This window comes from Boleophthalmus pectinirostris, unplaced genomic scaffold (assembly GCF_026225935.1).
Source record: "Boleophthalmus pectinirostris isolate CB_2022bp ecotype Guang Dong unplaced genomic scaffold, ASM2622593v1 HiC_scaffold_20, whole genome shotgun sequence".
NCBI classification, from domain to species: Eukaryota; Metazoa; Chordata; class Actinopteri; order Gobiiformes; family Gobiidae; genus Boleophthalmus; species Boleophthalmus pectinirostris.
The window spans coordinates 1,847,801-1,874,458 of NW_026571153.1; the positions used below are offsets into that span (position 1 = coordinate 1,847,801).

Below are 26,658 nucleotides of genomic sequence, written 5' to 3' on the forward strand. Positions count from 1 at the left end.
CCACCAGTCGATGAACTCCTCCCCCTGAAAACACCACCACAGTCACTTTAAAACTCCACTGACAGTGTTTGCTGAGGCGTGAGCTGTGTCCCTCCTGTGTGACTCCTAAACAACGGGAACGTGGAGGAGAAAGTGAACGACTGTACTGAAGTTTGAACCACAATCTTCCACCGGCGACGATTAAATGTGGGACAGATTTATTTGTATTTGAGACAAAGAGACATTAGCAGGATTAAAACTACTTAAGCCAACGTTTAAAGAGCCTGAAGAAGAGTGAGCAGTCGAAACTGTCTGAATGAATAAACAAACTCTTAGTCTGAAAAAAAATAACCTCATTGGACTAAGAAGTGAACCGAATTGAGCTGTATCTAACCCTCACTATAATTATTATTTTTTTTAATATATATTTATTGTCTGTTTTTCACCATTGTTCTTGAGACATGCACATTTCTATTTATTTGAATTATGGTGGATTGGAAGCTATTTTTTTGCTAGTACAATTACATTTTTGTTTACATCCATTGCATATGATTACAATTATTTTTCTTATGATTATTGTTTAAAAGTAAACTACTCTCATTTAATATCATATTGAGATCAAAATCAAATTGCTCTGAGGCCTCGGCACCGGCCCCTACAGGTTTGGTGACCCTAGGCGGTCACCTACTTTTGCACCTCCTCTGGGACTAATCAAAATCACTTTCTTCTGTCTAAAGAAAGAGTTTGTGACTGTGCAGTGAGAATGTCTGACCAAAGCTCCTACAGTGTCTCTTCTATATTCCCAGTACTTACCCAACTGAGCGTCTGAACGCATGAGAGAGGAAAACACAAGTCAGCATTTACATTTATTTAAAAGGCAGATACTATTTGAGTTTAAATGAGACTCAAACATGTCACACACTTGTACAAACCAAATATCTATAGGCGAGTTTCATTGTTGACAAAAGCGCGCGTTGCATGCTGGGAATTATTTTGGTCGGAGGCAAGAAACACTAATTCAACATGACGGACGGAGCGAGAAAGCACGTAAAGGGTATTGATCCTGGTTATTGATCCACTCTAACGGCAGAGGACCCAAGACCATTTGACCAGAAATTGGTCATAAGCATCGACGGACGACAAATCACCCTTTTCAACCCCGACAAAAGGTGAAACAAACCAAATTTCTGGTCAGAATCACCAACTACCTGGACAAATATTCACTTGGGCGATATCCACAATGACTTGGTGGAAACTCCTGGGCCATTCACAGCAGAAAAGATGAAAACCTCCAAGAGTCTCGATGTGTTGTTGAACTTGTTGGAGTCCACGGTTTGTTAGGATCTTCTACGTTTGCTCTGCGAATGTTTGAAAGTCGTTTAATTCACCGTTAGTGGTTCTTTTCACTCAGAATACGAAAAAGACATTTTCCTTCTTCCGTGCTTCTATTTGTGCGTCCGATAATGCAGCAGGAATTTACCATTATCGGGGATAAATACGCGAGGTTACGCACTGTGTTTGACGCTATCGTGTTTCTTGCCTCCGACCAAAATATTTCCCAGCAGCAACGCGGGCTTTTAATAACAATGACGTCAGCTGAAACTCGCCTGTAATTTGAAGGACAAAGGACAAAAACAACAATGCGGCTTTTACATTTTGCTTATTGTGTCCATTCAAATTGCGATTCATCTCGTAGCCTTATTTAAGATCGACACATTCTTAGTTTTTTGTTATAAAGCAGTGGGAAAATGGTCAGTAAAAGGATGGATAAAAACGTGTAGTTCAGTAAATGAAGGATTAAAGATACAGTCTGTGGTCTTGTTACCCACGTGGAGACTGGCAGAGGAGCTGGAGAGGTTAATGATCGCAGAGCCGCCTCCGTCAGCGAGCTACAACAAACACACCAGCAACACACACACACACACACACACCACACACACACACACACACACACACAGAGACACACAGAGACACACAGAGACACACAGAGACACGTGGAAATCAGGTTAGAACGTTAGAATTCGCCACACAAACTGTTAGTCTTATGTTACTGGACGTGTGAACTTGTTTGTAATAAAAACATAATCCATGTGTCACTCGTTCATTTGTTTTTCAAAATAAAAGCAAAAATAAGAAAACAAAAACCAAAAAAAAATATATATATATTTTCTTCGTTATTTGTTTCCAAAAACCAAAATGAAAAAACGGATAACGGATAATGATTCCGGTCTCAGTCCTGATTCTGGTCCCTGTCTCAGTCTTGGTCTCAGTTCCGGTCTGGTTCAAGTCTCAGTCCTGGTCTCAGTCCCGGTCTCATTCTGATCTGGTCCCGGTCTCAGTCCCGGTCTCAGTCCTGGTCTCAGTCCCGGTCTCAGTCCCGGTCTCAGTCCCGGTCTCAGTCCCGGTCTCAGTCTCGGTCTCAGTCTCGGTCTCAGTCTCGGTCTCAGTCCCGGTCTCAGTCCGGTCTCAGTCTCGGTCTCAGTCCCGGTCTCAGTCCCGGTCTCAGTCCCGTCGGTCTCTCAGTCCGGTCTCAGTCCTCGGTCTCAGTCCCGGTCTCAGTCCCGGTCTCAGTCCTGGTCTCAGTCTCGGTCTCAGTCCCAGTCTCAGTCCCGGTCTCAGTCCTGGTCTGGTCCCGGTCTCAATCCTGGTCTCAGTCCCGGTCTCAGTTTTGATCTGGTCCCGGTCTCAGTCTTGGTCTCAGTCTTGGTCTCTCAGTCCCGGTCCTGGTCTGGTCCCAGTCCCAGTCTCAGTCCCGGTCTGGTCCCGGTCTCAGTTCCTGTGTGGTTCATGGTCCTGGTCTGGTCCTGGTCTTACTCTCGGTCTCAGTCTTAGTCTCGGTCTCAGTCCTGGTCTGGTCCCGGTCTAGTCCTGGTCTCAGTTCTGATCTCCCGACAGGCAGAACTCTGGGCCGATCCCGACTCTCAGTCCTGGTTTAGTTCTTATTTTTGTTTTAATATTGAAAAAACAAATGAACGAACGAATGAGACACGGATTAAACACGACTCCAGGTCTGTTTTTAATCTTAATCAAACACCAGGGTTTCCAGCAGGGGGCGCAAGGAGACAAGACTTTAAACATGTCAAACATGAACTGTACCTGATCTGTGATGAGCGGCTCCTCGTCCCCGATGTTCACCAAAACATCATCACAAAACGAGTCCGGACGATGGTCTGAGAAAACAAAACAAGAAGCTTTTGTCAAGTGAGACGTATTAACTGTGAGTTAATGTGTTATGTAAAATAAACATGACCTGATGTGTGTCAATCTGAGGTAAACACATGTTCAAATTAAACGATATTTTCCAGTCACATCAGTCTGGGGGTTTTCTACATGTATCTCACATTAACAAACCCTGTCAAAAAGTTTCAACTCAAAACTCAAGAAAAAATACAAAATAGATTTAAACGACACATATATGCCACGTTTACATGAGCGCTTTAATTCCAAATAAAAATTCAGATTTTAAAAAAATTCTGGATAAAAATGAAATTCAGCTTAATTCCAAACATGTAAACACTTAATTCCTAATGAAAATTATTGTCCATCCATACATCCATTTTCTTCCGCTTATCCGGGGCCGGGGCGCAGGCGCAACAGTCCCAGACTTCCTCCACCCCAGACACTTCCTCCAGGTGTTCCCAGTCCAGAGACACAGTCCCTCCAGTGTGTCCTGGGTCTTCCCCGGGGCCTCCTCCCGGTGGGACATGAACACCTCCCGAGGGAGACGTCCAGGAGACAACAGAACAGACGTCCTCCCCTCAACTGGCTCCTCTTTATGTGGAGGAGCAGCAGCTCTACTCCGAGCTCCTCCCGTGTGACTGAGCTCCTCACTCTAAGTGAGACGCCCAGACGCCCTGTGGAGGAAACTCATTTCGAGCGCTTGTATCTACGATCTCGTTCTTTCAGTCATTACCCAGAGCTTCATGACCAGAGGTGAGGGGAGGAATGAAGATTGACGGTAAATCAAGAGCTTCACCACAACGATCCAACACAACGACTGCATCACTGCAGACGCTGCACCGATCCGCCTGTTTATTCCAATTTTAAAGTCGAATGAATTAATAATAATTCATAATTAATTAATGAATTGTCCACTGTCAGGAACCTGTGATCAGCTCAACTGAAAGATTTTGAGCTGAGAAAAAGTTTATGATCAACAAATTGAACAAACCCCAATGGAACAGAGCTGACAGTTAACATCAACCCCCAGAGAATGTTAATCATGTCCATAAACATACATGCACAGCTCCCCAGCGCGAGGTCACCACCACTCACTTGTGAAGCCGCCTCCCTCCTCCTCTCCCTGGTCCTGGTCCTGGTCCCGGTCCGGTCCCGGGTCTGAGCGGTATTCCTCCAGAGCCCGGATGGAGCACTGTCCCACCACCGGCCTCCGCCCAAACTGACGGTTATCGATCACTTTCACCACCAGGGGGGGCATGAACAGCTCCTCCTGAGGCAGCCTCTGAAACCGCAAACACACCGAGACATTTAAAAGAGCTTTAGACGTTTTTGAAAGCTCGCTCAGATTTACAAATACGGTTCATGATAAATTGCAAGCATCGATGAGCTTCATTTGGCTGGAGCTGAACTTTGTGGCTGAGTACGATGGCCGTAAAGCTCCGACAATCCATCAAGCGGTGCGGCCTCGTAGTTTACCAAAGTCGTACTAAAACATTCTGACAGATTTTTGAGCGCCGTGTACCACATAAAATCTGTCTGAGGTCAGTAAACACACCCAGAATTTATACATAAGGCGCATTGTTGATTTTTGAGAAATTTAAAAATATAGCATCATGGTTTTTAAGATATCGGCAGTTTTATTTTGGGCCAATGACGTCGTCCAGCCCCTTAAAATGTTAAACAGCCTCGAAACAGGCAGAAAATTCTTTGAAATGTTTGTACGTTTTGTGCTGTGACAATTTTCATTTGTACGAGTTTATTTCTAATTATGAATCACTATTTTTGTGGAAATTATATGACGTCATTTCCGCTGCAGCTTTAGCAAAACTTCTCAAAACTAGTGAAGAGAAACGACCTGAGGCTGTGGAAAAGTCTTTAGTAATTTGCTTTTGATTCATATTTTATATAATAATACAGACAAATACAATATGAAATACAAATGTTTCGTATAATTTTCTGCCTGTTTTGAGGCTGTTTAACATTTTGAGGGGCTGGACGACGTCAACGGCCAAAAATAAAACTGTTAATATCTTAAAAACCAAACAAAACTTTCTGCAGCGCAAACGAAGCACAAAAGATTGACTCCATCTTGTGTCGTTTTAGAGAATTTTGAAGTTTCCTGGAGGCTGCTGACCTCAGTTTGACCAATAAAAGAATCATTAATATCGCAAAAACTAAAGCAACACAAACAAAACTTTTTGCAGCACAAACGTTTGACAGTTTTTGTGTAGGTTTGTGTTTGATGAGGGGATCAACTTCACGGAGGTAAGAAAGTTCTACCATTTAATGCTTGAAAATAACCTTCTATTGTCTAAATCACAGGTGTCAAACATACGGCCCGGGGGCCAGATCCGGCCCTCCAAGACCTTTAATGTGGCCCTTGGGTGATTTTCTACTAAAATATTTTAATGATATTTTCTATTAAAATCTTGTTAATTTTCTGTGGTGTTTATCACAGCAGCGTCTCCAGCGTCTCTGTACGTGGCCCCTCCCACCAGAGCAGCACAAATGAAGACTTGTCTCTTTCCAAACGCTCTTAAAGGACGATCGTTTTGACTGTTGACCGTGACACCCTCATCAGAAAAATGTCCAACATGAGAAAAGTGGAGCCGAGTGCAGGATTTTCCAATAAAAATTGACTTATTCCTGTTTACAGACAAGTTCATGTTAAAACTTTGTGTTGAAATTGAATTTTTCTTAAAGTTTCAGGTTGTTCATAATATTATAATATTTTGTAAAAGAAAGAGTTCATCAATTAAAAAAGATTTCTGTAATAGTTTGTGTTTCTCTGCACAAATATTTGAACTTATTGTTATTTTTGGGGGTTTATATGACATGAGTTTTCTGATCCGGCCCCTTCGGGATCAAAGTAGGTTGGACACGGCCCCCGGACCAAAATGAGTTTGACACCCCTGGTCTAAATAAAGAGTATTTTTATTATCACTGTGGATATTATTGTGAAATCAAGTCAGTTTAACTCGTGTTTTTGTAGTTTAAACTCACCACGTCCAAAATGAGCGTGTTGACGTCAAAGTTCGGGTTCTTCTTGACGTTGCGGATGACGCAGCTCTGCACCATGACGCCCCCACACTCCACCTGCAGGCTCGGGGAGGTAACGCTGGCCAACTGGAAACTCTTCAGGTTACGCACGCCCCACGCCAAAATCTGAAACAACAAAATCACAGAAGGATTTTGGGGACAAATGAGCTAAAATGAACGAATTCTGAATATTTAAATTGATTTAGTTCATTTGAGTGTTAAAAAAAGAAAAATCTGGCGGCATTTACATTTTTTAGCAAACGTTCCCTAATTTTTTTAGTCCTGGTTTAGTCCTGGTTTAGTCCAGGTTTTAGTTCTGGTTTAGACCTGATTTAGACCTGATTTTAGTCCTGGTTTAGTCCTGGTTTAGTTCTGGTTTAGACCTGATTTTAGTCCTGGTTTACTTCTGGTTTAGACTGATTTTAGTCCTGGTTTAGTTCTGGTTTAGACCTGATTTTAGTCCTGAGTCCTGGTTTAGTCCTGGTTTCAGTCCTGATTTAGTCCTGACCTGGTTTAGTACCTGAGAGTCCTGATTTTAGTCCTGGTTTTAGTCCTGGTTTAGTCCTAGTCCTGGTTTTAGTCCTGGTTTTTAGTCCTGGTTTTAGTCCTGATTTTAGTCCTGGTTTAGTCCTGATTTTAGTCCTGGTTTAGTTTTTTAGTCCTGATTTTAGTTCCTGAGTTTAGTTCTGAAAAGAAAAATCTGGTTTAGTCTGGCATTTACATTTTTTAGCAAACGTTCCTGCACTCCCTCGGTCAGAGTGAAGTGCTTCAGCTTTGTTTCAACATTCCACCTTTCCGACACATAAGGGAATGTGGCTCTTTTCGGGACAATGTTTTCACGGACTGGCAGCGTAGGAAGTACGGTATGGTTTAGTCCTGGTTTAGTCCTGGTTAAATCCTGGTTTAGTCTTGGTTTAGACCTGATTTAGTCCTGGTTTAGTTTGGTTAGACCTGGTTTAGTCCCTGGTTTAGTCCTGTTTAGACCTGATTTTAGTCCTGGTTTAGTCTGATTTTAGACTTGTTTAGTCCTGGTTTAGTCCTGATTTTTTAGTCCTGGTTTAGTCCTGGTTTAGACCTGATTTTAGTCCTGGTTTAGTCCTGGTTTAGTCCTGATTTTAGTCCTGGTTTAGTCCTGGTTTAGTCCTGGTTTAGACCTGATTTTAGTCCTGGTTTAGTCCTGGTTTAGACCTGGTTTAGTCCTGGTTTAGTCCTGGTTTTTTTAGTCCTGGTTTAGTCCTGGTTTTAGACCTGATTTTAGTCCTGGTTTAAGTCCTGGTTTAGACCTGATTTTAGTCCTGGTTTAGTCCTGGTTTAGACCTGGTTTTTAGACCTGAATTTTAGTCCTGGTTTAGTCCTGGTTTAGACCTGATTTTAGTCCTGGTTTTAGTCCTGGTTTAGTCCTGGTTTTAGACCTGATTTTAGTCCTGGTTTAATCCTGGTTTAGTCTGGTTTAGACCTGATTTTAGTCCTGGTTTAGTCCTGGTTTAGACCTGATTTTGGTTTTGGTTTTTAGACCTGGTTTAGACCTGATTTTAGTCCTGGTTTTAGTCCAGGTTTAGTCCTGGTTTAGTCCTGGTTTAGACCTGATTTTAGTCCTGGTTTAATCCTGGTTTAGTCCTGGTTTAGACCTGATTTTAGTCCTGGTTTAGTCCAGGTTTTAGTCCTGGTTTAGTCCTGGTTTAGTCCTGATTTTAGTCCTGGTTTAATCCTGGTTTAGTCCTGGTTTAGACCTGATTTTAGTCCTGGTTTTAGTCCTGGTTTAGTCCTGGTTTAGTCCAGGTTTTAGTCCTGGTTTAGTCCTGGTTTAGTCCTGGTTTTAGTCCTGGTTTAGTCCAGGTTTTAGTCCTGGTTTAGTCCTGGTTTAGTCCTGGTTTAGTCCTTTTAGTCCAGGTTTTAGTCCTGGTTTAGTCCTGGTTTAGTCCTGGTTTAGTCCTGGTTTAGTCCTGGTTTAGACCTGGTTTAGTCCTGGTTTAGTCCTGGTTTAGTCCAGGTTTTAGTCCTGGTTTAGAGGCGTGGCCCATGCAGTTTACAAAAGGCAGAACAGGTGCTGCTCCAAACTATGAGGAGGTTTTCAGAACAGCAACATAAAAAGTGTCAGAATGGAGGGTTGTTGGAATAACAGGACGTCGGGGTGAGGATCTGCTGGACAGGCCTAAATTTGAAAAGAGGATCTTAAATGTTCTTACCTCGATCGCCGTCCTCTGCAGCACCGGTTTGATTCCCTGTGGAACGATGAAAGACGTTCGCTTCCCTTTGAGGAGGAGGAGGAGGCAAATCCGACTCTTCAGGCTGGAAAATCACACAGGAAAAATACAAATTATAGTTTAAAAATTCCAAAATACGAGTCGATTTTAAAGCCGGATATGTTTGTACCCATTGCTGTTGGTTTTCAGCGAGGAATCCAGTGAACATGAGCTGAGAAAAAACAAGAAAGAAGCAGATTTAACACAGACATTTTTAAACATTTTTGTATAATATGACCTTTAATATTTGTTCGCAGTAAATGACCGACCTCGTCCAAAACCTGATACGAGGTCACAACGTCTCCCTGTGACAGAAAGACGAAACATTAAGAGATTAAAAGATTTTGAATAATAATTGGTGCAAAAATAAATAGTGAAATCTACAAACCGACCTCCAGACCGGGGAGGTGATGGACTGAAGGCTGTGGGACGAGAGACAGAAACAGAAACAGAAACCTGGTTGGTAAATTTGAGATTCGATGCATAATTTTTGTTTTCTGAAGAGCTCCGTCCTCAATGAATCATCTCCTCCTTTAAACACATTTAAAACTCGACCTCTCTTTATTGTAGACAAAATTAAACAACGAAATTTGACACTGGAGCTTCCTGAAAAATGAAAAATATTGAGAAACTCTGGCTTGCAATTTGATATTACGGTTGTGAAATTTATCCATGAGTTTCAGCTCAAAATGCACAATCCAGATTTTTCCAATAACGATTCCGATACTACATCTTTAAATATCTACTGATGCCCAGTTACGTAAAATATCACTCAAGATAGACTCAAAACAGCATTTATTTCCTTTGGATGAAATTAAAATAAGACAAAAAACTGATCCAAATGTGTGATGGAACTGTTACTTATTCTCATGTAATGAAGGAAGAACTTTGTGTAAACAAATGTTCAAATATTCTGAGACTTTCTGGTCTCAGAAATTCAATTGAATGCTGAAAAGAAATGTAGCCCATTTCTTGAGACGCATTTAATGTCCAAATAGGCGACTTATGGATCGTTTGATTGCTGGTTCAATGATTTTAATTGTTTAAACTTGAGTAAAACTAAAATGTTCAGAGACACGATCACTCAGTCAATAATAAAATATCTTCATTAATGTTCAATAATGCTCAAATCCACATTTATTTTATGATTTATGAATAATGTCTGTTGACTTGGGTCACAAAAAAGTTTAGGAGACACTGACTAGAGAGTCTAAGTCTACGTTCAGACTGCAGGGCTTAACGCTCAATTCCAATTTTTTTGAGAAATCAGATGTTTTTTCGAGGTCGTTCACATTTCCAGTTAAATGTGACTTGTGTGTGACTCCAGTGTGAACATTAAACGGCCCAAAAGTGTCCCACATGTGACACTGGAGACACGACGACGTCAACCGCAGCGAGCGTCTCTGTGTTTACAGAAGTTGTCCAAACATGGACGCAGCATCGAGCACCTGGAGATTTTAAAGTTCCTCTCGTACCGGAGCCAGAACATGAACAACTTACTTGTTTTAAGGAGGAGATTGAGAAGGAGAAGGACGAGGTTTTTGGTCGTGGTGTTTTGTGGGACAGAATGTTGAAAAGAACGTGTGGATGTGGAGATGGAGCCAAGAGTGGTGAGTGGAGATGTGCTTCACTTCAGTCACACAGAGTTCATTAACAATTTTCTCCTACTTCAGCGCAGAATAGTGACGTTTGTGTCTTGTTGATAACGTGTAGGTGGATGAATGCACTTTGTCCGTTCACACTGAAGTCACATGTTAAAGATCAGATATGTATCAGTTTCAGGAGCACAGATCCAAGTGTCCTGGGTCACATTTGAAAAAATCGGATCTGTGTGGTTCAGACTGACATTAAAAGATCAGATACAGGAACATAGAGACAAAAAATTTGATTTGTGTCACTTCAGGCTGCAGTCTGAACGCAGCCTTAGCTTCATAACGAGGGTATAACATGCCCATGTGGACTATCGGCTCATAATGGCAAGATTTAGGCCGATAGTTGATATGTGTCCATATCAGTCGGTCAGGCCCTAATCACCATGACAACAGTCCTAATTTATCATCCTTCTGAAACTCGTGGACATTAGATTGTGATCGAAACTGCTCTGTTGTCGTCGTGGTGTTCGTGCGTCGTGTCGTGCGTCTGACCTTATCCCTCTGGACGATGTGGAAGGCGGCGAGCAGCTCCCCGGCCGCCCTCCCCCCCCTGAGCACCGGGAACCACGAGAGACGAGGCTCCGGGCTGAAGGACGGCTGGCACACGCAACGCCCCATGAACTCATCTGCTCCCTGGACAGAAGAGCACAACATCAGAACATCAGAACATCAGAACATCAGCCCCGACCGTCTCCAAACAAACAAGAGCACAACAAGGAAAATAATAAACAATCTCAGACTTAAAGCGAAGTATCAGTGCGTACGTATGAGTCCTGGTCGTACAGCTCCACCACCACGTTGGGCGGGTTGTTTCTGGTGTTTTCCGCGTCTCCGAAGATCTCGACTTCGTAGAACATGAGCGTCTGGTCCCAGGTCGGGTTCAGGGAGTTTCGCACCGTCACCGTTTTCTGGGACTGGTGCAGGAAAGACACGATGGCGTAGGAGTCTGCGGAAAGAACACGACGCAGGAAATTGAACACACGATTAACTCATTCTTCTACAGGTACTAATAGAGGCTTTGCACCGTCACGTGACCCCTACAGCGACGGTACCTATGCCGCCATGACACCGGACACACTATGTCATTGACTTCAGCAGCATCGGAGAAACATGGGCAGGTTTTGTTGTGTATTTGGTTGTTCTAGACCAGGGGGGTCAAACTCATTTTGGTCCGGGGGCCGTATCCAACCTACTTTGATCCCAAAGGGGCCGGATCAAAAAACTCATGTCATATAAACCCCAAAAATAACAATAAGTTCAAATATTTGTGCAGAGAAACACAAACTATTACAGAAATCTTTTTTAATTGATGAACTCTTTCTTTTACAAAATATTATAATATTATGAACAACCTGAAACTTTAAGAAAAATTCAATTTCAACACAATGTTTTAACATGAACTTGTATGTAAATATGAATAAGTCAATTTTTGTTGTAAAATCCTGCACTCGGCTCCACTTTTCTCATGTTGGACATTTTTCTGATGAGGGTGTCACGGTCAACAGTCAAAACGATCGTCCTTTAAGAGCGTTTGGAAAGAGACAAGTCTTCATTTGTGCTGCTCTGGTGGGAGGGGCCACGTACAGAGACACTGGAGACGCTGCTGTGATAAACACCACAGAAAATTAACAAGATTTTAATAGAAAATATAATTAAAATATTTTAGTAGAAAATCATCCAAGGGCCAGATTAAAGGTCTTGGAGGGCCGGATCTGGCCCCCGGGCCGTATGTTTGACACCTGTGTTCTAGACGCTCTGAAAGGGATAAAACGATTCATTTCTTCACTGTTCCTCTGGAAATGACAAGGGAATTATCAAAAAAAAGACGCGGATTATGTCTAGAAACATAAACCACGAAGAGATTTCCAATGTTACCATCAACACACACTCACGTCACTTTCATCAAGGTGTTTGCTGTTTAAATAGTTTCATAGTTTATTTAATGAGAGAAGCACATTTACTGAACTAAAATGTAAAAAGAAAACATTTGCAGTGTGAGTGTGAGTAGAAACTGTCTCTTCCAGCACATATAAACATGTCACTCGTCGTAGGACCAATGTTTTCTTTATTGTCTTGTTTATCCACAACTATGTCTTCTAGAATTAATCTCTTTTTGTGAGTGGATCTTTCTAACGTTCACGAGGATCTTTTCGTGGTCGATTCTTTCGAGGTTCGGCTCACAGACTCTTCGACTCGTGCGTCGTGTTGATCACAGGAGCCCAGTGTGGGTTCGTTGAATCGTAAACTAGTGCTGGTTTTCCTGGATAAATTAATGACATTTTAGTTCAGTAAATGTGCTTCTTTCATTAAATAAACTATGAAACAATTTAAATAGCAAATACCTTGATGAAACTTCGGGTGTCTTGATGGTGCAATAGGAAATCTCTTCGTGGTTTATGTTTCTAGACATAATCCGCGTCTTTTTTTTTGATAATTCCCGTGTTTGATCCTGATGAGTCATTTCCAGAGGAACAGTGAAGAAATGAATTGTTTTATCCCTTTCAGAGCGTCTAGAACAACCAAATACACAACAAAACCTGCCCATGTTTCTCCGATGCTGCTGAAGTCAATGACATAGTGTGTCCGGTGTCATGGCGGCGTAGGTACCGTTGCCATGGGCGACACGTGACGGTGCAAAGCCTCTATACTCTGACTTATTCTCCGCTGTGACTTCTATATTAAAATGTTTTTCGTGAAGCGTGGAGAGGTTCTAGTCTTGTGTGTGAGGATCTGCTGCTCCTGTTCCTCCTGCACCACTGTCACTTGGCTCTACTGCGCATGTCTCCTGCAGAAAGAGCCTCCGTCCTGTCTGTATCATGTCAGTCGATCGCACCGTTACTTCTGCACCGCTGAACAATTTAACATTTAAACTTTAAACTTTTATAAAAGACAAAGACTGAGAAGACTGAACACAAACGCTCCCGAAAACAAAATCAGATTCTGCAGATTACAAACTGCAAGTCGTGAAATCTGCAGCTGAAAACGGAAATCGAGCAGCAGAAAGAAAGTTTGGAGTGAGAGAGAAACTTGTGACACCGGGAGGATGAACCGTGAAACTTTCCTGAAGTCACTGGACGAACGGACAAAGCCTGGACTTCAGTGACAATTCTGTAAATATAACCAGGTCTAGTTCCCGTCTAAACCAAGGTCTAAACAAGGTGTAACCGAGGTTTAAACCAGGACTAAACCAGGTCTGAACTGGAAGCTGTCCTAAACCAAGTCTAGGTCTAACTGAGGTCTAAACCAGGTCTATCCACAATCAAAATCAGAACCTGGATTAAACCAAGTCAAAGCCAGATCTAAACTAGGTCTAACCAGGATCTAAACCAGGTCTAAACCAGGTCTAAACCAGGTCCTTCAGTTTGCTTTGCGCATTTTTTGGCTGATGTGATTTATAGTCTAAAAAAATACAGTATTTGATTTGATTTGTTGTTACCAGAGAAGCTGTCCTTGTCCATGGCGGGGAGGTCTCTGGCCTGGTACAGGTAACAGCGCAGGTGGTAACGGGTCCCACCTAAAAACACAACAAGAAACAAGTTTAAAAACAGAAGTTATAGTAAATATAAGTGTAAAATATCTTAATTAACATAAACATTTGACTAAAGTGTGTGGATAAAACACAACTACAACGTGAAGTTAATGAGGAAACAATATTCCTCATGCTTTAAAGATTTGTCAGCCCTTTTTTAGGTCTTAGTTTAGTCCTGGTCCTGGTTCAGTCCTGTTTTAGTCCCGTTTCAGTCCCGTTTCAGTCCAGGTTTAGTCCTGTTTCAGTCCTGTGTTTTAGTCCTGTTTCAGTCCTGTTCCAGTCCCGTTTCAGTCCTGTTTCAGTCCCGTTTCAGTCCCGTTTCAGTCCAGGTTTAGTCCTGTTTCAGTCCTGTGTTTCAGTCCTGTTCCAGTCCTGTTCCAGTCCTGTTCCAGTCTTGTTCCAGTCTTGTTCCAGTCTTGTTTCAGTCCTGTTCCAGTCCTGTTCCAGTCCTGTTCCAGTCCTGTTTCAGTCCTAGTCTAGTCCTTGTTTTCAGTCCTACTTTAATCCTGGTTTAGTCCTGGTTTAGTCCTGTTTCAGTCCTGTTTCAGTCCTGGTTTAGTCCTGGTTTAGTCCTGTTTCAGTCCTGTTTCAGTCCTGTTTCAGTCCTGTTTCAGTCCCGTTCCAGTCCCGTTTCAGTCCTGTTCGAGTCCTGTTTCAGTCCTGTTTCAGTCCTGTTTCAGTCCCGGTTTAGTCCTGTTTCAGTCCTGTGTTAGTCCTGTTTCCAGTCCTGTTTCAGTCCTCTTTCAGTCCTAGTCTAGTCCTTGTTTTCAGTCCTACTTTAATCCTGGTTTAGTCCTGTTTGAGTCCTGTTTCAGTCCTGTTTCAGTCCTGTTTCAGTCCTGTTTCAGTCCTGGTTTAGTCCTGGTTCAGTCCTTGTTTTTAGTCGGGGTTGAGTCCCGTTTCAGTCCTGTTTCAGTTCTGGTTTAGTCCTGCTTCAGTCCTTGTTTAGGTCCTAATTTAGTCCTGGTTCAGAAATAATGACTCGACTCTGAATAATTCTGAATTGTAAGTTCAGCTCTGAGGGCGGAGACAGGGGGTAGGTGAAACTGAAAATACCGAAACTGATCACTTAAACATCCACAAATTAATCTAAATACAACTTTTTACGTCTTCTTTTAAAATTCAAAGACAGAATGGAACCCCTGAAGAAGTATTATAGTCTTTGTTTTGTTTTAACTCGGTCGAAGAAGCAAGAGAAGCAGAGTTTAGTCCTGATTTAGTCCTGGTTCAGTCCTTCTTTAGGTTCTAGTTTAGTCCTGTTTCAGTCCTGGTTCGGTCCTGTTTCAGTCCAGGTTTAGTCCTGTTTCAGTCCTGTGTTTTAGTCCTGTTTTAGTCCTGTTTCAGTCCTGTTTCAGTCCTGGCTTGGTCCTGGTTCGGTCCTGGTTCGGTCCTGGTTCGGTCCAGTTCTTACGGTCGAAGAAGCAGGAGATGGTCGGTCTGTTGACTCCAAATGTGGTTGTGACGGATTTGTCTTCACTGCGATCCTCAATACTGCTCTGAGAAGCACACAGAAAGAGATTTTAGTCCTGGTTTAGTCCTGGTTCAGTCCTGGTTCAGTCCTGTTCTAGTCCTGTTTCAGTCCTGTTTTAGTCCTGTTTCAGTCCTGGTTTAGTTCCGTTTCAGTCCTGTTTCAGTCCCGTTTCAGTCCAGGTTTAGTCCTGTTTCAGTCCTGTGTTTTAGTCCCGTTTCAGTCCTGTTTCAGTCCAGGTTTAGTCCTGTTTCAGTCCTGTTTCAGTCCCGTTTCAGTCCAGGTTTAGTCCTGTTTCAGTCCTGTGTTTAGTCCTGTTTCAGTCCTGTTTCAGTCGTGTTTCAGTCCTGTTTCAGTCCCGTTTCAGTCCAGGTTTAGTCCTGTTTCAGTCCTGTGTTTTAGTCCTGTTTCAGTCCTGTTTCAGTCTTCTGTTTCAGTCCTGTTTCAGTCCTGTTTCAGTCCCGTTCCAGTCCCGTTTCAGTCCCGTTTCAGTCCTGTTTCAGTCCTGTTTCAGTCCTGTTCCAGTCCTGGTTTAGTCCAGTTTCAGTTCTGTTTCAGTTCCGTTTTTAGTCCTGTTCGAGTCCTGTTTCAGTCCTGTTTTAGTCCTGTTTCAGTCCTGTTTCAGTCCTGTTTCAGTCCAGTTTCAGTCCCGTTTCAGTCCTGTTTCAGTCCTGTTTCAGTCCTGTTTTAGTCCTGTTTCAGTCCTGTTCGAGTCCTGTTTCAGTCCTTTTTTAGTCCTGTTTTAGTCCTGGTTTAGTCCCATTTCAGTCCTGTTTCAGTCCTGTTTCAGTCCTGTTTTAGTCCTGTTTAGTCCTGTTTTAGTCCTGGTTCAGTCCTAGTCTAGACCTTGTTTTCAGTCCTATTTTAGTCCTGTTCCAGTCCTGCTTTAGTCCTGTTTTAGTCCTGTTTCAGTCCTGTTTCAGTCCTGTTTCAGTCCTGGTTTAGTCCTGTTTCAGTCCTGTTTCAGTCCTGTTCCAGTCCCGTTTCAGTCCTGTTTTAGTCCTGTTTCAGTCCCGTTTTAGTCCTGTTTTAGTCCTGTTTCAGTCCCGTTTTAGTCCTGTTTTAGTCCTGTTTCAGTCCCGTTTTAGTCCTGTTTTAGTCCTGTTTCAGTCCTGTTTCAGTCCTGTTTTAGTCCTGTTTCAGTCCTGTTTTAGTCCTGTTTTAGTCCTGTTTTAGTCCTGTTTCAGTCCTGTTTCAGTCCCGTTCCAGTCCCGTTTCAGTCCTGTTCGAGTCCTGTTTCAGTCCTGTTTTAGTCCTGTTTTCAGTCCTGTTTTAGTCCTGGTTTAGTCCCATTTCAGTCCTGTTTCAGTCCTGTTCGAGTCCTGTTTAGTCCTGTTTCAGTCCCGTTTCAGTCCTGTTTCAGTCCTGTTTTAGTCCAGTTTCAGTCCTGTTTCAGTTCCGTTTTAGTCCTGTTTGAGTCCTGCTTTAGTCCTGTTTCAGTCCTAGTCTAGACCTTGTTTTCAGTCCTATTTTAGTCCTGTTCCAGTCCTGTGTTTTAGTCCTGTTTCAGTCCCGTTTTCAGTCCTGTTCCAGTCCCGTTTCAGTCCTGTTTTAGTCCTGTTTTAGTCCCGTTTCAGTCCCGTTTCAGTCCTGTTCCAGTCCCGTTTCAGTCCTGTTTCAGTCCTGTTTCAGTCCTGTTCCAGTCCCGTTTCAGTCCTGTTCCAGTCCCGTTTCAGTCCTGTTTCAGTCCTGTTTCAGTCCTGTTCCAGTCCCGTTTCAGTCCCGTTTCAGTCCCGTTCCAGTCCAGGTTTTAATCCCGTTTCAGTCCTGTTCCAGTCCCGTTTCAGTCCCGTTTCAGTCCCGTTTCAGTCCCGTTTCAGTCCTGTTCCAGTCCCGTTTCAGTCCCGTTTCAGTCCTGACCAGGGAGCACTCCAGATCGAAGATGGCTGCAGGTCCGGTTCTCTCCAGCGGCTCCATGCGACACCTCCACCTCCTCCTCCTGAAACTGTCCGTTTTCCTGGGCTTCATGTGAAACCTCCAGCCGAACACGGAGGCGTACTCCCACCCCTCCCGGTCCGGGTCCTCCACCCGCTGCTACGGAAACGCCACAAACAACACCGCCGTTATCATTCAGTTCAGGTTTTTTAACAACACTGCTATTACAGGTCAGATCTGTGGAGAGGCGCCACTGTTCACAAGAGGAATTATTGTATTTTTGAGTAATGGAAAAACACAGGTAATGAACTGTAAGTGTTAGATGGAAATGTTTAATTAAAGTCAGACCATGGAACTTTCCAGGTAAAGGAATAATGTAAAGTTTTTGGTTTAGTTTGGTTCAGTCCTGGTTTAGTCCTGGTTTAGACCTGGTTTAGTCCTGGTTTAGACCTGGTTTAGTCCTGGTTTAGTCCTGGTTTAGACCTGGTTTAGTCCTAGTTTAGTCCTGGTTTAGTCTTGGTTTAATCCTGGTGTAGTTCTGATTTAGTCCTGGTTTAGTCCTGGTTTAGTCCTGGTTTAGACCTGGTTTAGTCCTGGTTTAGTCCTGGGTTTAGTCCTGGTTTAGACCTGATTTAGACCTGGTTTAGACCTGATTTAGTCCTGGTTTAGTCCTGGTTTAGTTCTGATTTAGTCCTGGTTTAGTCCTGGTGTAGTCCTGGTTTAGTCCTGGTTTAGTCCTGGTTTAGTCCTGGTTTAGTTCTGGTTTAGTCCTGGTTTAGTCCTGGTTTAGTCCTGGTTTAGTCCTGGTTTAGTCCTGGTTTAGTCCTGGTTTAGTCCTGGTTTAGTCCTGGTTTAGACCTGATTTAGTCCTGGTTCAGTCGTCACAAGGAAAGATTCAGTGTTTTGTTTCTGTGGAGAAATTTTTTGATTTGTCCATTTTGAAATGAAGCTTCAGTTCAGAATAAAAACTGAAATTAATTGAAGTTTAAACAGAAAAATGTTCTAAATTCATGAAACAAACGAGCCAGATCCAGAACGAGTCAAAAACGAGCCAGAACAAGCAAAAAATGAGCCAAAAAGAGCCAGAACGAGTCAAAAATTAGCCAGAACGAGCCAAAACGAGCCAAAAACGAGCCAAAACAAGCCAAAAAGCCAAGCCTTTCTCCTCTGACGGTGGAGTATAAATAGAGGAGGTCGTCTGTACAAACTGGAGCTGTACCTTTTTGAGGGCGGCCATCTTGGTGAGGTCTCTGTGCCTCAGTCTGATCCAGCGCCTCCTTCTGTTGGTGTGGTACATTTTCTCGGCGGGGACCCAGGACTTTGGTCTTCTGTCCGGAGGGATGGTGATGCCGTACTCCCAACCTGAACGTGCAGCGGAAATAAAGTCACGTGACAATGTAAAAACGCTCTATAATAATAAAAAAAAAAGAAAACCACGGTGACTGTAGAGCAGGAGTGTCAAACTTATTTTGTTCCGGAGGCCGTGTCCAACCGACTTTGATCCCAAAGTGTCCGGATCAGAAAACTCATGTCATATAAACCCCAAAAATAACAATAAGTTCAAATATTCGTGCAGAGAAACGCAAATCTATTACAGAAATCTTTTTTTAATTGATGAACTCTTTCTTATTATAATATTATAATATTATGAACAACCTGAAACTTGTATTCAAATAGGAATAAGTCCATTTTTGTTGTAAAATCCTGCACTCGGCTCCACTTTTCTCATGTTGGACATTTTTCTGATGAGGGTGTCACGGTCAACAGTCAAAACGATCGTCCTTTAAGAGCGTTTGGAAAGAGACAAGTCTTCATTTGTGCTGCTCTGGTGGGAGGGGCCACGTACAGAGACGCTGGAGACGCTGCTGTGATAAACACCACAGAAAATTAACAACGATTTTAATACAAAATAGAATTAAAATATTTTAGTAGAAAATCACCCAAGGGCCACATTAAAGGTCTTGGAGGGCCGGATCTGGCCCCCGGGCCTTATGTTTGACACCTGTGCTGTAGAGTGGTTTTCAGACCTTGGTCGTCCACGGCTCTGTTGAGGTCCTCGCTCCACTCGGGGTCCTCCCAGGTCCAGCCAGGGGGACACTCCACCTCGTCTTTGGGCACGGCCTTCTCTCCGTTCTGACCAGGTACAAATAAAAACACTTTAGACTCACACATGAACAGAGGATCTCAGGTCGAACAGAACGGGCCTCACCACGTCCGTGTATCCCTCCGTCATCCCGATCCACTGGCCTCCAGGGAGACGCATCTGGTTTTCAAACACTTCCTCGGTGAACGTCATGTGACCCGCGTCCACGTCCAGCAGCAGTCTGCTCAGACACAAGCACAGAACTTAACTTCACAGAACTGAATATTTTATTTATTTATTTAAGACCAGAGGTGTCAAACTCAAATTCACAGAGGGTCAAATTAAAAAGTCGTGGGCCAATCTAAATATTTATTGAAAAATGTCAACATCATCTGCATGTTTTCTCTTCTTTCGAGATATGTAATGTTAAACCTTTTCTTATTAAAATAAATGTTTAATAATAGTTTTGTTTAAACACTGAATCCAGAACAAACAGAATATAAAATAATAACAACATTTTAAATAAATAATGTCTCTACAGTCGATCTGTAGCAGCTCTAAAACATGTTTAATATGGTCTCGTGGTCCAAATATAATTATATCATGGGCCAAATTTGGCCCCCGGGCCTAAGTTTGACATGTCTGGTTTAAGAAAAGGGTGAACAATGTATATGAACATTTAAACAAATGTAAATATAACAGATTTTAGTGTTGAGTTAATGTCTGTCTTCAGACTCCCTGCACCAAATAAAACGTAAAAACACAGTTTACACAGACTGAGTCCAGGGAAACAGGTGAACAAGGACGAGAACAGTGAGGGTTAAGGTCTGTTCAGATTTCATCAGAACATAACAACTGTTGCCGAAGGTTTCAGCTTGTCCAAGAAAGAGTGGAAGGAAAACGCTGGAGACCAACTGGACGTCTTAAGCAGAAGAAGTTTATTTATCATCAATAATCCAACCCGGGGGACTTGAAACATGAACATAGTGTGATTTCAAAAGTGAACATAGTGTGATGTTTGAGTGTTCAAGCTTCTAAAGGAGAACGTTTATACAGTGAGTTTAGATAATGGTGCCAGTGGTGAGTCAAGAGAAGATCATGGTGTAAGTAAAGCTTTTGTGAGTCAATGTTAAACTGAGATGTACGTGGAAGATAAATTAATAAACTTCTCTTACAACAACTTTGTTCTTGCTCCCAGAGCTGGACCAACAAACTGACGTCATGTTGTTGGTCCAGCTCCTGTTGTTCAGTTCTTGTGTCTCGCTCTCGTCTCATTCTCCACACTTCGTCTCTGTTCTGCCGTCCTGCATCACTGTCCCACATCTTCGCTCTGATTGGTTATTTATGCAGAGTGTCCCCAGGTTTGACTACCCCAAATTTAAGACCTTTTAAAGACCTTTTTAAGACCACTTAAATGAAAATTAAGACCAACATCACACTCATTATACGGCGAAAAAACACCAGATCCAATTCTAATAATGACCAACAGACTACAGTACGAGATCTAGAATCTAAACCGACTAACCGATTAAACCGACACTTCCCCATGATCCAACGTCTTCCTCCACTGCACTGATTATTTACTCATCGCTGCCGGCGCCAGAAACCAAAGTATTGTTTGCACAGACTCCAGGTTAGACGTTTTTTCACGTTATGTGATTTTTTTCTCCTTCCATTTAACATTACACTGCAGCCCGGTTGAATTTACCAAGAAATAGTCTAATGAAATTTAAAACCATTTAAAACCAAAAAAATAAGACTTGACAACATAATTTAAGACTTTTTAAGGTCTTAATTTAGGAACATGAAATTTAAGACCTTTTTAAGACTTTTAAGACCCAGCGCCTGCCCTTTTATGTGGCTGTGGTTTAAAAAAAAAAAGGAGAGCGCAGCAGCTGAAGCCGAGACTCACGTCCTCTCGGGGCTGATGTACCAGTCTCCGGCCCAGCTCCAGCCCGGCGACGGTTTGAAACTCTCTCTGGGCAGCTTCACTCTCCCCGTCACGTCACTGAACTTCGGATAAGTCAGACCTGTAGTTCCCCAACTGCCCACCAGGGCGAGCCGCGTCTGGTTCTCGTACTGAAGAAGGACACGAGAGAAAGACGGAAAAAAGTGTTTGGAGAAGGTTTAGTTCTGGTAGTTCTGCTAGTTTTCGTACAGTCCTGAGCTTCTCACCGTCTCTGCGAACACGGACAGTTTCCCTTCGGCGTATTCGTTGAAGTGTTTGACGTCGGAGCTCAAACCAAACCAGACTTTGACCCGGATCTGCCCCGGGAGCTTCGCCTCTGCCCCAGAACCTGAAGGATACTGAGAAACAAAGACACACCACGACACACGGTTACAACGACAGCTGCACTTTCTCTGGTCTGGACAAGATTTTGAAACTTATATCAGGTTATTCATCTTGTTTTCAGATTTATTATTGACTTACCAGTTCTGAGACTGTTTAATTCTAGTCTAGAGGTCGTTTATTTTAAGAGAACTAGTCAAATAAAATGATCTTGCTGTATGGACAGATCATTTCACTACTTTTAAATCATTTTCTGATCAATTTAAATGTTTATATCTTAAAGGTTGTATGGAGGATTTTTTTTTGTTTCAAATTGTCAGTGATAGATTATAGATGCAGTCGCCTTGTAATTATGATGACCAAAAAAAGAGAATAAAAATTCATCAACTCTGGACGTGGTGGGGCTAAACATTTGCCAATAGATAACGACACTGCCTCGTTATCTGTGAGCTGACAGGCTGTCAATCAAACTCCCTACGTTTCTAGTGTAACTGACTTGCCTGCGCCGCCGGTACGTGGTTTACGTACGACTGTCACACAGTCCACAGACGCAAGACGCACAGACGCTGTTTACTCCACCAACGCAACAGTTCTTTTTTTGACCTATATCTTCCTCGCAGTTCACACAAAGTTTGTTGCGATGGCGACAAGAATCCAGGAGCAGTTCGCCGCAAAAGAAAGTCCGTTTTTGAGGTCGCTGAAAGAAGAAGACAAGGGGAAAAGCAGCGAAGCCAAACTAAGGTGATTCTTGTAGATTCATTCCAGCGATGGCGCGACTGAAGCAGACGAAGGGTCTAAAGACTGAACCACTGGTCCACAAATTACTCCTGGACAGGAAACTTCTGCTTATTATGAAAACGTACTTTATTTCCAAGAGTTAGACAAACGTTTTTCAGGACACGAAAGCGATATCCTATGTCTGAAAACGTAATTTTCAAGGCAAAGAAAGAGTCCGCTTGCTGCTGCGTGTTGTAGCTAGTTCATTCGCACTGAATCTCCGCGCAACCTTCTCTGCTCCCCTTTCCTGCTCCTGTCCCCGCTGCCCGATCCGCTCTTCTCCCTGCTCCTCACTTCTCCGGGCACGAAATCTCCGCGCACCCCCTCCCCCCGCTCCTCACTTCTCCGTCTTGTCTAACCAACACTGTAGTTAGTTGTTTACAAGTCATGTGCAGCGGCTGTAAACAAACCTGTTTCTGGCGTAAGGAGGAGGAGGGAGGAGGCGTTTCTACGTAGGAGCTGTAGGGGAGGGGGGGGGGTTTCACGCATGTGCAACATTTGAAAAAGGACAAACAGTCGCTGGATTTCTCGTTCCTTGGAAAATCCTCTATACAACCTTTAAATGATGGTACAAAACTACTCTTCACTTTAATCCCTCCTGAGACTTTGCAGTGACATCGTGCTCGGTGTGTTCTGCATGTATCTCTGTGGTGGAATGCGCAGCTTTACTATGGTGACGCATTAGCAAACACAACCGAAAAAGATTTTAAATAATCTGAAAACTCAAGAAAAAATACAAAAGTGATTTAAAGAGCACATTTTCAGGAGGCTGTGATCAGTCCGAGCGTTCATGGTCCTGTAGTCCTCTGTCCCCTGTCCCAGCAGATTTATTCAAAACTACTGATTTGTTTCAGTTTCATACAAGAAATGTCCCAGGATTCTCTATTTTTGACCAATCCGATCCCTGCTGACAGTAAAAAAGAGACATAAACTGACATTTGTTTTGGTAAAATAAAGAAAAGCTGCTTAAAAACGACCAAAACACAAAGAAATTGTGACTATACTGACTCATGTTACGCACTTGCTTCACAATTTTATTATCACTAACCACCAAAAAATGGGGATGTCCCAGTTTTTGAACCTGGTCACCCTAAACAAAACACAACTCCAGCTGTGTTTTTGAGGAGACAACAGCATTATAATGTATACAGGGCAAGTGTCTTGAGCAGCAGCGTCTAAATATTAATTCATTTGCATAAAATTTTGGCCAGATATAGAACCAAATGCAGGGTTCTAATCTAGAAAATCTAAAAAAATCAAAAAAAAATTTTGGACCACCCTAGTTCCCATGGTAACTTTGGTAACTGCTGAACATTCTGCCCTAGGTGAACATACAGAACACTCCCAGCATGATCTCACTGCAAAGGATCATTTAAATAAATAATAAATAATTTCCCTTGTGGATCAGTAAAGTTTGTCAAAGTCTAAATGGTAAACAGCACATGGTTTGAATTTTTTGTTGTGGATTTTTGGACCAAATAAATCATGAAATCAGACTTTTTGACTTGTTTTTGTGGAGGTGTCAGGTGAAGGCTCTTGGGGAGTGTGGTACCTTGAGGAAGAGGTTCTGCAGCTGGCCGCAGTGCTTCCCTCGGTGCTGGGGGTTTGTGGAGAACAGGACGGTGTGGGCCGGGACTCGGTGATAGGCCAGTCTGCGATCTCCCTGCAGCATCCAGATCACCACGTCCGGGAGGCTGTTCTGAGGCTGGACACAAGAGGGCGCCACAGAGACACAGGTCAGATTTATGCTTCAGAAGAGGAAAGGCGTTTTTTGTTTTAACTGAAATCACAAAATGACATCATTTTCTTCTCTGCTGCAGTTCTTCTTTATATTTTTAATTGTTGCCTGTTCAATTCTGATAGAATTAGAGAAGTCGGTTAATTTACAGAGAACAGAGTGTGTTATGGACTAACAGACCGCATTAATAACTAGTTAAGGATGTTTAACTGTGTCCTATATAAGGCTCATGTTGATACAGACAAATATGCCACATTGCTTAATTCATGTGTTTCATAGTCTCTTGTGTGTTTCATGTCATGTTCCCGCGGAAGTATTTACGGTAACTTCACGGCGTGTTTTCAGACAGATATACCTTTGATTTCTTTGTATGAATCGTCGGCTAATGTTAATGTAAACAGTTAGTACCTGAATGTGGAAGTTATCAATTTAATATTTGCAAATGATATTTGTACGGGGACCAGTTCAGTCAGACGCGGGCGTGCCTTAAATTTGCATATAACAACGCCCACCAAGCGCACTGACCAAAACGAAGCCTCACGCCGAAAACTTGGCTCTTTCGCTTCGCTTCGCATCAGGCTTTTTCCACTACGCATCGCGCCTTTCCGCCTTGCCTCGCGGCGGCGAGGCAAGGCGAAGAGGACCAGGAAGACGGCCGGTCGGAGAGACCAGGGGGAGCTGTAACAGACCTGGAGTCGCACCTGCCGAGAGCTGAGGACCAGAGCCGGTGAAGGAGGCGTGGACCGCCCTGCCGAGTACCGTCATCACGCCGCTGCCTGCCCGTGCGCACGACCACCGCCGAACCCCGCCATCGCCGCATTCCACACGGGACCGAGAACAACATCGCCAAGTAAGGCTGGTTCAGACAGTGAATGAATAAGGGTTGGCATCCCTCTTACGATTGCGTCCAATTATTCCAAGGCAAGCGCAGTAGCGACTTAGCGAAACGCCATAACTGAGCTAAACTGAACCCCGTTTTATAACCACCTCAGGTTGTTAAAATCGGTGCTTTAATGTTACGTAACCAGAACTTGAAGCTGGTGTCTAGTTATTGTTTGTTAATAAACCACACAAAGGAATTTGCTGGTTTCAGTGATTTTTCTTAAAGTTATCATCAGGCACTTTTTCGGGTACGTTCCCTTCAGATTGATTTAATTGATAATTGTTGTTTGTCGCAATGGTTAAGTTTGATTCGGTCAGAATCTGGTGCCCCGCAAATGTATAATTTTCAATAATTCGTCAAAAGCTAAACCACATGCTCAAACAGACATCCAACAGGAGAAGACCGAGACCAGGTGACAGACATCCAGAGACACAGTGGAGCACTTCCGTATCACCACATGACATCACAAGGTGGAACAGAGACGTTTTTACAGTAGAACTCAGCCTAAATCTGCAGGGTTTGGTGTTACATAATGTTGTAGTCAAGAGCACTAACTGAGACCAAGACTGAGTCAAAGACCATGGTCAGGTCCAAGAGAGACCAGGACAAGACCGAGATTTTTAAAGGCAGAGACCAAGACAGGGACTGAGACCTCGGCCCATCGAGACCAAATCGAGACCATCTTTATAATTTTCGACATTTATTTGTATTTGTTATTTTGGCACAAATATATCAATGTTTTTATAAATCTGTCTCCATTTTATCACTCGACGAGTGAGTCAGACCAGTCCAGACGACGAGACCGAGACCGAAACTGAGTCCAAGCACCTTCAAGACAAAGAAAAGACCGAGTCCAAGCACTTTCAAAGACCGAGACAAGACCGACCGAGACAAGACGAGTCCAAGCCCAAAGACCGAGACAAGACCGAGTCCAAGCGCCTTCAAGACCGAGCCAAGACCGAGACCGAATTCAAGACCGAAGACGCCTCAAGACCGAGACAAGACCGAGTCAAGCGCCTTCAAGACCGAGACAAGACCGAGTCCGAAGGCAAGACAAGACCGAGTCCAAGCGCCTTCAAGACCGAGACAAGACCAGTCCAAGTGCCTTCAAGGACCGAAGACAAGACCGAGACAAGACCGAGCCCAAGTCCAAGCGCCTTCAAGACCGAGACAAGACCGAGTCCAAGCCAAGCGCCTTCAAGACCGAGACAAGACGAGTCCAAGCGCCTTCAAGACCGAGACAAGACCGAGTCCAAGCGCCTTCAAGAAGACAGAAGACAACGACCGAGTCCAAGCGCCTTCAAGACCGAGACAAGACCGAGTCCAAGCGCCTTCCCGAAGGACCTTCCTTCAAGACAAGACCGAGTCCAAGCGCCTTCAAGACCGAGACAAGACCGATCCAAGACGCCTTTCAAGACCGAGTACAAGACCGAGTCCAAGCGCCTTCAAGACCGAGACAAGACCGAGTCCAAGCGCCTTCAAGACCGAGACAGACCGAAGTCCAAGAGCCAAGCCTTCAAGACCGAGACAAGACCGAGTCCAAGCGCCTTCAAGACCGAGACAAGACCGAGTCCAAGCGCCTTCAAGACCGAGACAAGACCGAGTCCAAGCGCCTTCAAGACCGAGACAAGACCGAGTCCAAGCGCCTTTCAAGACCGAGACAAGACCGAGTCCAAGTGCCTTCAAGACCGAGACAAGACCGAGTCCAAGCGCCTTCAAGACCGAGACAAGACCGAGTCCAAGCGCCTTCAAGACCGAAGACAAGACCGAGTCCAAGCGCCTTCAAGACAAAGAAAAGACCGAGTCCAAGCACCTTCAAGACCGAGACAAGACCGAGTCCAAGCACCTTCAAGACCGAGACAAGACCTAGTCCAAACGCCTTCAAGACAAGAAAAGACCAAGTCCAAGTGCCTTCAAGACCG

The 26,658-nt window shown here is 43.5% G+C and overlaps 1 protein-coding gene across 1 annotated transcript in view; it reads right to left on the reverse strand.

The window, feature by feature from the left end:
- The window catches only part of dysf (dysferlin, limb girdle muscular dystrophy 2B (autosomal recessive)), a 103,039-nt gene that overhangs the window by 16,876 nt on the left and 59,505 nt on the right, over positions 1-26,658 (reverse strand). The window contains 20 exon segments of the mRNA XM_055156793.1: positions 1-24; positions 3,076-3,149; positions 4,255-4,441; positions 6,163-6,324; positions 8,385-8,435; positions 8,437-8,487; positions 8,572-8,613; positions 8,711-8,746; positions 8,834-8,863; positions 10,586-10,726; positions 10,858-11,039; positions 13,530-13,607; positions 15,034-15,118; positions 16,951-17,124; positions 18,185-18,327; positions 18,993-19,098; positions 19,175-19,289; positions 20,961-21,127; positions 21,224-21,355; positions 23,668-23,820. The exon segment at positions 1-24 is cut by the window's left edge and continues 75 nt beyond it. Coding sequence (XP_055012768.1) covers positions 1-24; positions 3,076-3,149; positions 4,255-4,441; positions 6,163-6,324; positions 8,385-8,435; positions 8,437-8,487; positions 8,572-8,613; positions 8,711-8,746; positions 8,834-8,863; positions 10,586-10,726; positions 10,858-11,039; positions 13,530-13,607; positions 15,034-15,118; positions 16,951-17,124; positions 18,185-18,327; positions 18,993-19,098; positions 19,175-19,289; positions 20,961-21,127; positions 21,224-21,355; positions 23,668-23,820 — 2,133 coding nt within the window.